The following is a 14,086-nucleotide window of genomic DNA, read 5'->3' as shown; positions in this document are numbered from 1 at the left end:
CCAGGAGTGATCCCTGAGCACACTGAGTGTTCTGAGTGTGGTCCAAAAAACAAAAGAAAAAAATCAAAAGTAAATATGTTGCTTATTTATTGTATAGAGCTACATATTATTCAGCAGCTTCAGTTAGGAATGAGTAGATTTGTTGGTAGAATTTCACTAAGTCTTGTGGGATGAAGTAGACTTTAAATGGGTCTTGACAGGGGTTGGAGGTGTGTGAAATTTTAATATGTATACATAGAAGATATTTTAGGTAGAAGAACCAGCATGAAAACTCCATTTATTTGGGGAGAGATAATCCATTCTGTATGATTGAAGCAAGTTCGTATGTTTTGGAGTAATCAGAGGTAACAGCTGCTTTACTTTTACTATGTTGGTTGGAGTACAATAGTGGGAAGTTCTGAATTCTGGGTGTGAGGCATTTGGACTTAATTTACTAGGGAAAGAAAAGTGATTAGGGTGATTAATCTGTCAACAGAATATAAAATGATTGAATCAAGGAGAGAGAGAAGAGGCAGGGCAAGTTTTTGGAAAAGGAAGGATGGATTTTGTTTTATGTATTTGTATCTTAAAGGAAATACCAGACTGTAAATTGAGGTTAGAGAGCTTACTTTATTCTGCATTGAAAGGAACAGCTCTCGAAGTCCTGGAAAAATAAAACTTTCAAAGGATCTTGATATTCTTGCAGAAAGAATCTATAAATATGTCTGGACTGTATACTACATGTCATACATTGTATTAAGAACTCATTTAATTCTCATAAGGACCTTGAAAAATATGATTACTTGCCTAGAATAATGAGGTCTAGGGAGGAAGTCATCCAAAATCACATTGCAGTGAGTAGCCAGATTGGCAAAACTATTCAAACTAAGTGTACCAGTTTGTTTAAACTGTCAGGTGCAGAGAATTGAGTTAATCCCTTTCAGATTCTGTAAAATTATGATTTGGCTTGGAACAGCTCCACTCTTCGAACTTTGTTTTTCATATTATGCCTGATTATGGATTCTATTCCCCATCCCATGGGATTTGGGGTTTGATGTCTCCTTTATCCCTGTTAAAAGTTCCTTGTTTTAAATGTACACATGTATGTTTGCATCATATGCAGTTGATAAAAGTACTGTCACTACAACTTGTTCATTCTGCTGCTTACATTTCTGCTGTATTGCTTTTTATCTCTGTATGTTAGTGTTCGCTCACCATATTTCTTATCTTTTTCCTTAGAAATAGGCTTCTAGGATGTCTCACACTTTCTTGTACCATCAAAGCTGTGATAAATATCTTCCCAGGTATCTCCTTAAAATGCGTCTTCTCTCCATTTACCTAGCTTTCTCCTGTCCCATGCTTTGAGGGTGGGGGTTATTTGGAATAAAGGAAATGCTAACTTCTTCCTTCACAGTATAGGTGAGATTGCAGGTATTCTAATCCCATAAAGGATTTAAATATATGTGAATTTCACTGATGCCTGTGAAAGCAGCCACATAGACCGGAAGATTGAGGTGATTTATTCTATTTCATAAGTGCATTTCATTCATCCAGGGATGACATAAGCTTTACAGCATTTTCTAGCATATTTGTTATGGCTTCTTCAGTGAGCATTGTCAGTGGAATGAAGTAATGCGTATCATAACATTGTAATTGTAAATGATTTATACATTAACTCAATTGTCACATTTTCCTAGGAAGTAAATAGGAGCTGTGCTTCCTCCTACTTCATAGCTGATCCTCCTACTCAGCAGTGGAATAATTTTACACTCTGGAAGAGTCACAAAATGTGTAAAAGTCACTAAAGAGGAAGAAAAAAAATTCTATATGGTTGTTTTATTGGTTATTTTTGACTTCTAATTCATTCATTCTCTCAGCCCCCTTCTCTGACTTGGTGTTACTATGGCTCCTTCCCTGCAGTGTGGAGAGTTTTTCAGAACAGACCAGTGCTCCGGCTTGCGGCGTTGCACCTGCTACTCTCAGCCCTTCCTCATCAGTTCTAGTTTGGGTGGCCCAGTGGCAATACAAATATTTTTCTGTTATTCACATTCCTATTTTTCTTTTATGAAGTGATTTTGTTTGTCTTCTTGTTTTGGTTTAGTTTCAGTGGGGTGGTGGGGACACTGCTAGCAGTGCTCATGGAGTCAGATGCAGTATTTGGAATTCTAACCAGGTCAGCAGGATGCGATCAAGTGTCTCTCCAGGCCAAAGAGGTAATTTGTGCCTCCTAACATCACTAATCTTAGACTTGTTTTCTTCCCTTTTTGGCCATCTATTTTTAAAAATGATTTATTTCCAACTGTTTATTAGCTCTTATGGTTGCTTATTGAATTAAGCTTCTCATTATTTAGAAACACTTTTTGTGTGTGCCCAGATGTACTTGAAGTGAACAAAATATATTTTTATTTTTAAGAATAAAATATATTCCTTAGGGGCTGGAGTGATAGCATAGCGGGTAGGGCGTTTGCCTTGCACGCAGCCGACCCGGGTTCAAATCCCAGCATCCCATATGGTCCCCTGAGCACTGCCAGGAGTAATTCCTGAGCACAGAGCCAGGAGTAACCCCTGTGCATCGCCAGGTGTGACCCAAAAACAAAACAAACAAACAAAAAAAAGAATAAAATATATTCCTAGCATAAAAGACCAGAAGCCACATGGCCACGCTTTGGGAAGAAGCTATTAAAATCATAAACAATATTTTTGCTCAGATTTACCCATGTTACTTTGCTGTGTTCTGATTGCTTTTTTCTACTGATTCCATGAGTTATGACCAGTTTTCATACATACATACTATAGATATCGTCTATCTGTTTTCTAGAGCAGGCCAGGACTGTGACAAACCTTGTCTAGGATCAGACATTTTCTGCTGTGTTCCCTTTTCTCCTAAAAAATGGTAATGTGACTCTGGGTATATAAAATAATTCTATAAATTAAGCACCAACAGTAAATCAGAAGTAAATTATTTTTAGACAGAATATTTGGGGAATAAGGGGCTACACCCAGCTTTGCTCAAGCCTTAATCCTAGGTCCGTGTTCAGGGATCATTCCCGGTGAAGACTCTGATGTGCCAGGAATTGAACCCAGGTCTGCCTCCTGCCAGGCCTGTGTCCAGCAGGCTGTGCTATCTTTCCAGCCTATAAAACAAAATTGTAAAATTTTGGTGACTTCCATATTCATTTACACAACCCTATGTGTACATAGTTCTTAATCTGAAAGTTGATCTTAGTGCAGTGCTGTCAAATGGGTAGTTTACAGGGGCCACATAAAATTATAAAATATTTAATAATCATATTTTAAAACTTAAAATGAAGCAGATAAAATGAGTGTTAGTTGCATATTCTATTTAGCACACTACGAAAGGTTCTGCTCGGGGCTGGAGTGATAACACAGCGGGTTTGCTTTGCACTCGGCAGACCCAGGTTCGAATCCCAGCATCCCATATGGTCCCCCAAGCACCACCAGGAGTAATTCCTGAGTGCATGAGCCAGGAGTAACCCCTGTGTATCGCCGGGTGTGACCCAAAAACCAAAAAAAAAGAAAGGTTCTGCTCACACAAAATTAATTGTATTTTTAACATTCATGTAAGTTTGAACTTATAATACACTCGGTTACTAAATTGTTGATAGTGAAAATGAAACACTAATTGTGTTTAATAGAAACGTGTTCTGAACTACTTTTTTAAAATTTTAATTATTTAACAGTCACGATTACCATATTATATTGGTTACTGGTTATCTACATGTGCTTCCTTCCATTTTAATGAGCACTAAATAAAATTTGAAATTCAACTCTTGGTTTACAATGGCCACATTTAAAATAATCAGTAGCCTGGATCTGGAGAGGTAAGGCACTTGCCATGCATGCAAAGAACGTGGATTCGATCCCGGGCAAGAGATCTGGTCCCTGAGTCCTGCCAGTGAGGACTCTCGACCAGAGCCAGGAGTTAGCCCGGACACTCTCGGGTGGCCCGAAAACCAAATTAATAGTAATTAATAGCAATCAGCCAGGTTCAGAATGGGCATATGTGCCATTGTAAAATTATTGTTCTGTGATAGAATATTTGCTGTGGTCTTAGTCTTTCTAAATAGTATGCCTATATATTAATTAATGTATGATTCCAATGTCTTGAATTACTTAAGCTTTCATAAGTAGAACTTCAGTATCAAAGAATATAAGCTTATTTATTACTCCATAGGTATTTATTTTCACCCTATTTTCTGCAAAGTGTCGATTACATGCACAGAGGCAATACTAATTTATTAACTTATTAATATCATTTTTCATCATTTGGCTATCACTATGATTATTGTTGCAGAACACTGATTTATTATTTACTTTCTAGAGTGGCCATTTTCTCCCCTCTCTTTTATTAGGAATGCTATCTCATGCCCTTATATCATTTATCTATCATTACCTAAATGTTTTTATATTTCAAAGTTCTTATAAATTAAAGCTGTTAACTAACCCCTGTTATATTTACTATAGACATTTTTCCTGATTTTTTTCTTTTTATTGCTTATCTCAGTCCCTGAAATAAAAGAATTCCCTTAAATTTTCTATAGCCAAATTTTAGATTATATTCCCTTAGGATTTGAAAGCTCTTCCTACTCCAATTTTTTATATTTACTTCCCTTTTCTTATAGGTTTCCATTTTTAAAAATAAAATAAAACCTAAGAATTTTATGAGAGTGAAATTACCACGGTTCTCTGTCTGTGCTGAGAGCAGGTGCCGGGCTGGACCATGGTGCAGTGGGTAGGGCACTTTCCTCGAATGTGCCTCACCATGGTCTGTCCCCAAACCCCCATATGGTCACCCAAGCTGCAAGGAGTAGTGAGCCCTGAGCCCTGCTGGTGTGGCCTATCCTCGTCACATACCCCCATGCCCCAAAAATCAGAAGAGAAGAAAGAGACATCCTTAACCCTCAGTCAAATCTAATACTTACCCATTTCTTATTGGTGAGCCCCTAGGGATTACTGACTCACATCTATCCCCATATCAATAATACATGTGATACTTTATTCATATTTGTGTTTATTGATTTAATTTTTATTTCATTTGGGGTCCATGCCCAGGGATGCTTAACTCAAGTGTAGTTCCTGGCAGTGCTTGGGAGACCATATGTGATGCTGGGGGTTGACAATTGGGCGATTTGCTGAACTCACTGTGTCTCACTCATTCTCTTGCCTGCTCTCGCTCTCTTTTCCATGTGTGTGTTTAGTGTTAAAATCCATCGTTGTGATTCTTTCAAAATAATGACACTTGCCTTATTCTTTTTTTTTTTTTCAAAGAAAAGGCTCCCCCCCATCTCTGTATTCACAATTGATAATTAATAAGAATGGTTGCTGTACATTGTTTTCCCTTTAGTCAATATTCTTGATCTTTGGAAATTATAAATTCTTAAAATTCACCTAAGATGGTCTGTGCAATTGTACACACCTCCACACACACTTACTTCCTCTTGTGATAAAATTTGTGCCTTAGTGAGGACCGTTGAAGAGACAGTATATTTCCTTGCATTATGGTAAACAATGGAAGAAAATAAAAATAATTCTGAGGCTTGAGCGATTATACAGTGGGGAGGGCACAGCCCTTGCACACAGTTGACCCAGGAACAATTCCATATAGTCCCTCTGAACACTACCAGGAGTATGAGTAGTTAAAATTTTTTTAACTTTATTTAAACACTGTGGTTTACAAAGTTCATAATAGAGTTGTTACTGGCAATCAATATCTCTAGTTTCTCAGCCACCCCTCAAGCCTGCCTCCTCAGCAGGCACAAAATATTTTCTTTTATATTGCTTGTTCCAACTAAGTGGCTAATAGAATTCACTTGTATCACTTGTCATTTCCCGTCCATTTGTTCGAGCGGGCACCAGTATTTATCCCTGCCACGTGCTAGCGTTGCCCAGTGGCGTCTGCTCGCTCCAGGAACACGAAGAGCCTTAAACCGTTCATTCAGGGTCTTGATGAAGAAGTCTGACCAATTCGTATATGGGCGGCCACGCAGTCTTTTGACGTCCTGTAACAGCTCTAGTCCAGAGGTCGTCTCCAAATCACATTACGTGTCCAGCCCATCTGGTTTTTGATGTCTTGGCAAATGAGACAGGGTCCCTGATTCTTGATTGTTGACGGAGGTTGGAACTCACTTCTCTCACTCGAGTGAGAGTTCGGATTCCTTCTCTCACGTGAGTGAAATGTGATACTCCTAGCACAGTTCTTTCGATTCCTCTTTGGGATATCCAAATAGCGTTCTAATCATGTTTTCATAGGATTCAGGTCTCTGAGGCATATGTTAGTTCAGGAAGAATGGTGGAGTCGAAAAGATGTGCCCAGAGCCGGATGTTCTTAGTCTTAACCACTTCTTCGACGCTCTTGAAGGCCTTCCACGCTGCTCTGTTCCTCTTGCGCAGTTCAGATGGCAGGTCGTTTGTCATGTTGAGTTCTCGACTTAGTTACACATAACTGCTGCATTCAAAGGTGTTCATTCCCTTGAGGGCAAATGGAAAATCTGGAGCTAGTTTGTTTCTCATGAACATTGTCTTCATGAGATTCAGCTGCAGTCTGACCTTTCCACACTCAAGGTCGAAGTTGGCCAGCATTCGTGCCACTTCGCTGATATTTGGTGTTATGAAAATGATGTCATCAGAGAAGTGGAGGTGGTGTAGTTGCTGACCATCTATCTTCACTCCCATTCTTTCCCATTCTAGTCGTCGCATGATGTTCTCGAGGGTGGCACTGAAGAGTTTTGGTGAAATCATGTCACCCTGCCAAACCCCTCTCTTTACGTCAATGATCACTTCTTTGTAGAATGGTGAGATCCTGGTAATGAATCCATAATACAGCTCATGGAGTATCATGATGTATTGAGTTTGAACGTCCTGTTTGGCTAGGGCTTCGATGGCCACTTCAGTCTCAGCAGAATCAAAGGCCTTTTTAAGTTGATGAACGTTAGACAGAGCGGCATCTTGAACTCTCGCAAATCCTATTCAGAATAACTCAAGTGAATAGATGACGAACAACAGGCAGATCAGGCGATAGTTGCCAATGTCATGTATGTCTCCCTAAGTCCTGCTGGGTTTTCATTGGTATGGAACCTTGCATTTGGACAGGTAGCGTGTGAAGAGCTGAGCCAGTTTATTGCCGAGTACTGGTGGCAGATTCTTCAGGTGTTCGAGTCTGACCTTGTCTTGACCGGGTACTGTACGTGTCTTTACCAACGAAATGGCATGTAGTATTTTGGAAGGGAGAACGCTGGGAATGACATATCCATCCTGTGGAATTGGGTATATGGGCAGATGGACGTGGCTATCAAAGAGATCTAAGTAGAAGTCGTGAATAACCTTTTCCAATCCGGACGTCGGAGGGCAGTCATCTTGGTATTATAGATGGCGAAGGATAGGTGGGTGTTGCGAATACTTTTCCCGGCTTCTGCCGCATCGGCCAACACTACTGCTCTTCTCTCTTTGAGGTCTTCCTTTATCACTTCTCTGCACAGCTTTGCGAGCTCGGACGTTAGCTTGTGATTGTCTGAGGTTTGCGCCAGACCACATTAGCGAATGAGCTCGAGAGTTTCTGAAGACAGGCAACTTTTTGTGGCTTTCTCTCTCTCTGTATTCCTCGCACAATCATGGAGGTGCTCAACCAGTAGATCATATTCCTTGTCGATGTTTTCAACAACGGCATCTTCCCATGTTGCTCCAGTAGTGCCAAAGAGCTCCCAGTTGGTGGTTGTTCTGGGAGTTCTCTTTTTAAACTTTGTAGCCCTTTCTCCCCACTCCGTGAAGTAGAATTTCACACAAAGGAGACAGTGTTCTGATCCCTTTTGGAATTTTGGGACAACAGTGACGTCTGTCAGGCAAAACCGTCAATTGAATATGATGTGGTCAATTGCCCAACTGCCACAACGCTCCAGGCCGTTTTCCGGATTCTTGTATCACAAACACTTCCTACCCATTTTCCATCATTACTGCACTGTATTTGATGAGGTTCAAGTATGGTGTGAACCATTGGAATACTTATAATGGCAATTGGAGACCATCCTAAAAGCCGGCTAATGGAATTATCAACAAAATTATTCAGTACAGAAGAATGTGAAAATTGTTATATCAAAAAAATATGAGAAAATTGTTATATCTCACCATGGGGTCATTAAGTCTTTGTCGGAGGGTTTTCTAAGTTATTTGTTGCTAGTTGAATGCTACTGTTTATGTTTATGGAGCTTCGTTGGCTTCTGTGCTAGCTTCCCATTGAATTCAGTGTGTGGATTTCAGTGGGATTTCAGTATTGTGGAATTTGGAGTTGTCCTGACACAATTGCCTGGGAACTTTAGGATCTGTACTTTGGGATCAGTGTGCTGACATGGTAGTGTCTATAGGATGTGAGTGTGGCTAACCAACCCCATTCCTACAAGACCCCAGGTTCTCCACCTAAACGCTGGTATAATTGTAATTTTCGTTCGTCAGTTTGGTATCTCTAGAAATTAGTGGAGAAGCAGTGGCGCTAGACCCTTGGCATGGCAGCAGCTGAGTGAGTGTGTGTGTGTGTGTGTGTGTGTGTGTGTGTGTGTGTGTGTGTGTGTGTGTTTCAGCTAAGAAACCAGTGTCCCCATGAATTTTAGTGGCTGGTTTGCATGTTCTGAGACTCCGTGGTGAATCTGTCGGTCTGGGCCACGTCATGAGTTTACATGGCCATGGGTGTGACTGCTGGGGGCTGGGGCAGGGCTGCCCGCATCCACTCTGATCTTAGTTTGAATTTTTATATTTCTTCAAGAGAAATCCTTATCGTGGCTGAATGACAAATTTGTGTATTCTAAGCTTTGAATATAGATTTGCTAAATCTTTCACCATCCCTCTAGCTCCTACCTCTATGTTTTGTCTTATTTTCCACTCACTCTCAGTTCTTAGTCATAGTACCCAGCCTCTAGTGTTCGGATCCACTTTTCTTTTGGTTCCTCGCAGAAACAAAGGCTCACAGGGTTAATTATTGTGTAGATTTAGATCCTAATAAGAAAATCACTGGATTTTGTTGATTACTTTTCTAAACTAAATCACTCTCAAAAGGCTGATCTGTGGAGGTTCAAAAATTGACCTTTTTATTGCATTCGTGACACCTGGGAAAGAAGACTTTTTTAAAATGGCGGTTTTTATTTTGGTGATGCTATTGTCTGGGACATATGGCCTAGAAAAGAAAATTATTGTTAGCATCAATTTTAAGTTTTTACAGTCTAAAAACGGGGCTCCTAAATTAATAACACTATCTCTACCTAAAGATAAAGATGCCATTCAACATTAGACTTTACTTGTGTATTTCGTCATTTAAAAGATGACTTTCCCATATATTCTTCATAATAACAAAAATAACAAAATGTAAGAGACATGCCCACACTGTGATACTCTTGTTTTATATTTTAAAGTAAAACACAGACACAGACACACACACACACAGGCAACATACACACACTTGGAATGAAGCCAGACTTAAACTCCAGGGGCGTACTGTGCTGTACCTTAAATTACAATCAGATGTATTTTAGCACAGATCAAATTTTCAGTCTGTAGTTGGTGAGAAGCCTAATTATTTGACCAGGTTACTATTTATGTAGCCCATTCTATGACTGTCTGTGGTTAATCCACAGCTGGCAGAATGCTTTTGGGAGGTTTTTATTTCATGCTGAAACAGTTTAGGGAGAAATGTGGGTGGAGGGGCAGCTTTAAACTCTCCTCATTAAATAAGACTAAAAAGCAAGTACATACATATTACTATGGAGACAAGATGCTGTATAAACTGTTCGTTTTAATTCTCCAAGTGACAGAAATAGCAAAGGAAGCAGCTTGAATGCTCATAGTTTGCAAGTGACATGGTATTTGGTTTAAAAAAAAGAAAACAGTTTTAAATTGATGTTTCCTAAGATAAAGATTTGTTACCTTTTTATAAAAATTGTATATTGGTTATGAATTAATTGATTAGAGCTCTTTAATGAGAAAATAGTATGTTACTGTGATAGGAAAACATTTTTATTAGAATTTCATTAGTAATACTTTAAAGTGATGGGATAATTATACTCTCAAAAAATACTGTCAGTAAAATTCTCTTAATAGCTCAGAATTTATAAGGCAATAAATCTATCAGATATATATCTCAATTTACATCACTCCTATATTAAAATTAATTTATTATTATAATGTGAAAATTTTAAATAATAGAAAAATTGTTAGCTTTTTATGAGAGTTTTAAGAGAAATAATTTTGAGGGTAAGACAAGAATCGTCTTTATGTTCAGGGCCGTAAGCTCCCATGCTCTCCTGTTTTGCTCTCTCTTCCCTCTTGTGTTCCTGTTCGCTCTCACGGCCTATAGCCCTTCTTCTCACCAGTCATCCTCGCTTCCTTCTTTTGTTTCTCTTCTAGATTTTTTTTATTTTTATTGTTTTAATTGAATCACCCTGAGATGCACAGTTGCAAGTAGTTCGTGATTGAATTTCATTATATGACTATATAATGTTCCAGCACCTGCCCCTCCACCGTGTACATTTACCACCACTAGTGTCCCCAGTTTCCCTTCCGCCCGCCTACCCCACCCAGCCTGCCTCTATGACATGCACTCCCCCATCGCCCTTCCCTATCTCTCTCCACCCCCTCCTGTAATGCACAGATGCTGAAAGGTTGTCATGCATATCCCTTTCCTTGGTTTCAACACTCAGTTTTTGCCCAGGGTGATCATTTCTATTACTGTCTTGATCCTTTCCTTTGGAGAGAAGCAATTCTCAAAGTCCCCCAGTTCTTAAAAACAATTCTCCATCTCCTGCTTCCCAAACAAATACACCCTGTGTACCTGCTCCTCCTCCTTTTTTACCCTGTAGAGTGCAGAAATACAAGTTCTGTCACATACACGTATGCTATATGACCTGGGAAACATTTCTTAACTTTACTACCTTGCTTTTGTTGTTCATAAAATGAGAATGATAGGAGTATTCACCTCATAAGTTTGATGGAAGGATGAAATGCTAGTGAGTGGGCTAATATGCATAAAATTGTTGAGTGTAGTGCCTGGACCACAATTCCTTCTTGGCCTGGGCAGAAGCTCCAAGGATGGAGCACATGCTCTGCCTCCCCAAGACTCTGGTTTCAGCTCTCGGCTCCACAGAGCCTCCTGGCACAGTTGGGTGGAGCCCAGGCCCCAGTGCTGCCCGGGAGGATTCCACCCCAATCCTCCCCAATAAAAGAAACAGATTCCAGGTGACTGTTACTAACCTGTGATGGAGCTTTAAAAATGTACATATAGTACTAATGCCCTTGCTTTACCAGCTATTTATTTGGGAACCTGAGCGATAGTACTGCAGCCAACCTCAATTCCATCCCATCCCATATATAGGACCCTGATCATTGTTCAGATCACAGAGTCAGGGCTGGCTCCTGAGCACTGCTGGGCGTGGCCCCGACTCCCTCCACAGCTGGTCCTAATCATCACACCTTGTGGATTTTGTTCAGCCTCTTTTTTTCTCTCCCCAACACTAGCCTTGCTCTCAGTTTCCTGAAGTTTCCCTGGTTGATTCTTTTGTCACTCCCCATTTGTCTTCCTCTTGTTCTCTATTTCACAGTTGTCCTTTCCTCTGGCCATTAAGTTCTATTCTCTCTTCTGTCTTCTGCCTTCTGATTTATCTGCTCTTTCTTCCATGGGAAATACAACTTCTCTTTTGCCATCATTGTCCATTATGGGCTCTCTCTTGACTCATACTTTCTGAAAAGTATTTGGCAATTCTCACATCTCGGTTTTCCAATACTTAACCTGTATTCTGCTTTCATCTATTTCTGTTTATAACCATTCAGAATCTCAGTCTTCTTTTGACTATTCTCTCTTTGGGGGGCTAGGGTGGAGTAGTGAGGGCTCACCCAGTGATGGTGTGGATATGATGGCACTTGACTTGTGCTCTCACCCTGGTTCTATCGAAGTCCCACCAGGAGTGGTCAATTTGCAGAGAGCCCAGAGTAAGCCCCAAACATCACCGGCTTTGGCGCCCAAACCCAAGAAAAATAGAAGCGGCTAGAAAGATCCAGTATGCCTGTGCTCATATTTCCTAACTAAATGTAATTATTATTTTAAATGAGATCTTTCCACTAGGATTCCCTTTGTGGACTCCCAGAATTTTCTTAGCATTGACTGTACAAATCTGTACAGTGCAGTAATGTCCTTGGATGTAATGACCTATGTCGGATATTTACTACTCATGATCAACTTTTCTCCTAATCAAATGGTGCTGTTTCCTGCATTGCGCTTTATGACTGCATTTTATATAGACTTTTACATTTTGTATATAAATCAATTTTTTTTCTTATTTAGATGGCATTTCTAACTTCTTTTTTTTTTCCTTTGTCCAGGGATTTTTTCTTACAGTTTCTCCGGAATCAGTGTTAAAAGTGGCCCACTATGCTTCTGAAAAGAACAGAATCTTTACATTGAATTTGTCTGCACCATTTATTAGCCAGTTCTACAAAGACTCATTGATGAAAGTTTTGCCTTATGTTGACATACTTTTTGGAAATGAGACGGTGAGTTACTCTTTGTGGAAAAAATAGTACTTGTTTTTCTTTGGGTTCCGATTTGTGTTTCTGTTTCAAAATAAAACACCTCAACATTGCAGAAGTGTATTTGAGGATTACACACCAAATTGCCAAAATTTGAATCACTCTGCCTCAGTGATATTTCACTATTTTCTTCAGCTTATACTAGCTTTTATATATTGAAAGGAATTAAGTTTTTTATCAAGAGTAGTAAATTGAGGTTTATACTTTATAGGTAGTATAATTCTCATTTTCTGTACATTTCTCTTGTACAAATGTGTACCTGATGTATAAACATGTACTACAATTGGGGTAAAAAACTTTTTTTTTTCATCACTACTTTCATTGCTGAAGATACATTACAGTGGGGAAGGATAGACTTTGTAGTCACCAGCCCGGGTTCAATACGGCACCCTAGATGATCCCTGAGCCCTGCCAGGAATGACCCTTGAGCATAGCTGATTATTTCCAAAAAACAGTAAATAAAATTTGATGCCACTTTCAGCCCATCTTTTGCCTCATTCTGAGTACTTCACATCAACTTTTTTAACTAGTGAAACTGTGTTTTCCTCAGAAATTTTCATCTGACTTAATATAAAAATTATGATTTGGTATTAATATTTATAATTTGTATTAATGATTAATTTTTTCTGGTATGAATTTTGGGGTCTTATATCAAGAATATATTTTCCTTAATTCTAAAATAGTGAGGGGCAGGGGATTATTTTTTTCTTATTTAGTATTTATTGTTCATATTTAACCTGTCCCTTAAATAAAATATATGAAATTGACAAAAGGAGGCCTTCTTGTGATCCCAGAATTGTCATTTAACTTTCTTTTTTCTCAAGTTCTTTTTATTGTAAAATGAAAATACTTTATTACTGATCACAGAAATCCATTTTGATATTGGACCTGTGGTTCTAAAATATCCATATATAATATTTGTAAAAACAAGATGCCATGATGACGCTGGAATATCACTCAGTGCTGCCTCTTTGTCTGGCCAATAACAATAATGGGGTGTATATTCAAAGTCACTAACCAGGAATAAAGGTGATGCTGTATTCCTGTCAATTCACAAGTTCCTCTAATGTCAAGAATAGTACTGATAACCTTGATCTTCTGTGTTCATACTGAGAGTCTAGGTAAACTGAAATCTACGTTTTTACATAGCCCTCAATGCCTGTTCTATTCATGGTTACAGAAACCTATGAAAAAAATACTGCTGTATCCCTTAGTAGTCACATAACAATCCTTAGGTCAAATTGACCCTTGAACTCAGAGTTCTTAAAAGTCAGGATGAATAATGCCCAAAAATAGAGAAAGAATATAGGGAAAAAATGTCTGCCGTGGAAGCAGGGGGAGGGGTGAGATTGGGGGGAATCTTGGGGACATTGGTGGTAGAAAATCTGCACTGGTGGAGTGTTGGGTGTTGGATCATTGTATAACTGAAACTCAAAGCTTTGTTACTGTATCTCACAGTGATCCAATTAAAAAAAAAGTCAGGATGATCAGCCTCGTTGGTTTGTGAGATTTTTTGATGGTGGTGGTG

The 14,086-nt window shown here is 39.2% G+C and overlaps 1 protein-coding gene across 3 annotated transcripts in view; it reads left to right on the top strand.

Moving 5' to 3' along the window:
- The window catches only part of ADK (adenosine kinase), a 481,956-nt gene that overhangs the window by 298,347 nt on the left and 169,523 nt on the right, over nt 1-14,086 (top strand). For all 3 annotated transcript variants that reach the window (XM_055133311.1, XM_055133313.1, XM_055133312.1), the window contains one exon: nt 12,352-12,522. In XM_055133311.1, the coding sequence (XP_054989286.1) occupies nt 12,352-12,522 (171 nt within the window). The remainder of the gene's footprint in view (nt 1-12,351; nt 12,523-14,086) is intronic.

Source organism: Sorex araneus, chromosome 3 (assembly GCF_027595985.1).
Source record: "Sorex araneus isolate mSorAra2 chromosome 3, mSorAra2.pri, whole genome shotgun sequence".
NCBI classification, from domain to species: domain Eukaryota; kingdom Metazoa; phylum Chordata; class Mammalia; order Eulipotyphla; family Soricidae; genus Sorex; species Sorex araneus.
Note: the sequence above shows the minus strand (reverse complement) of the source record. Positions and strands in the feature narration are given on the sequence as shown.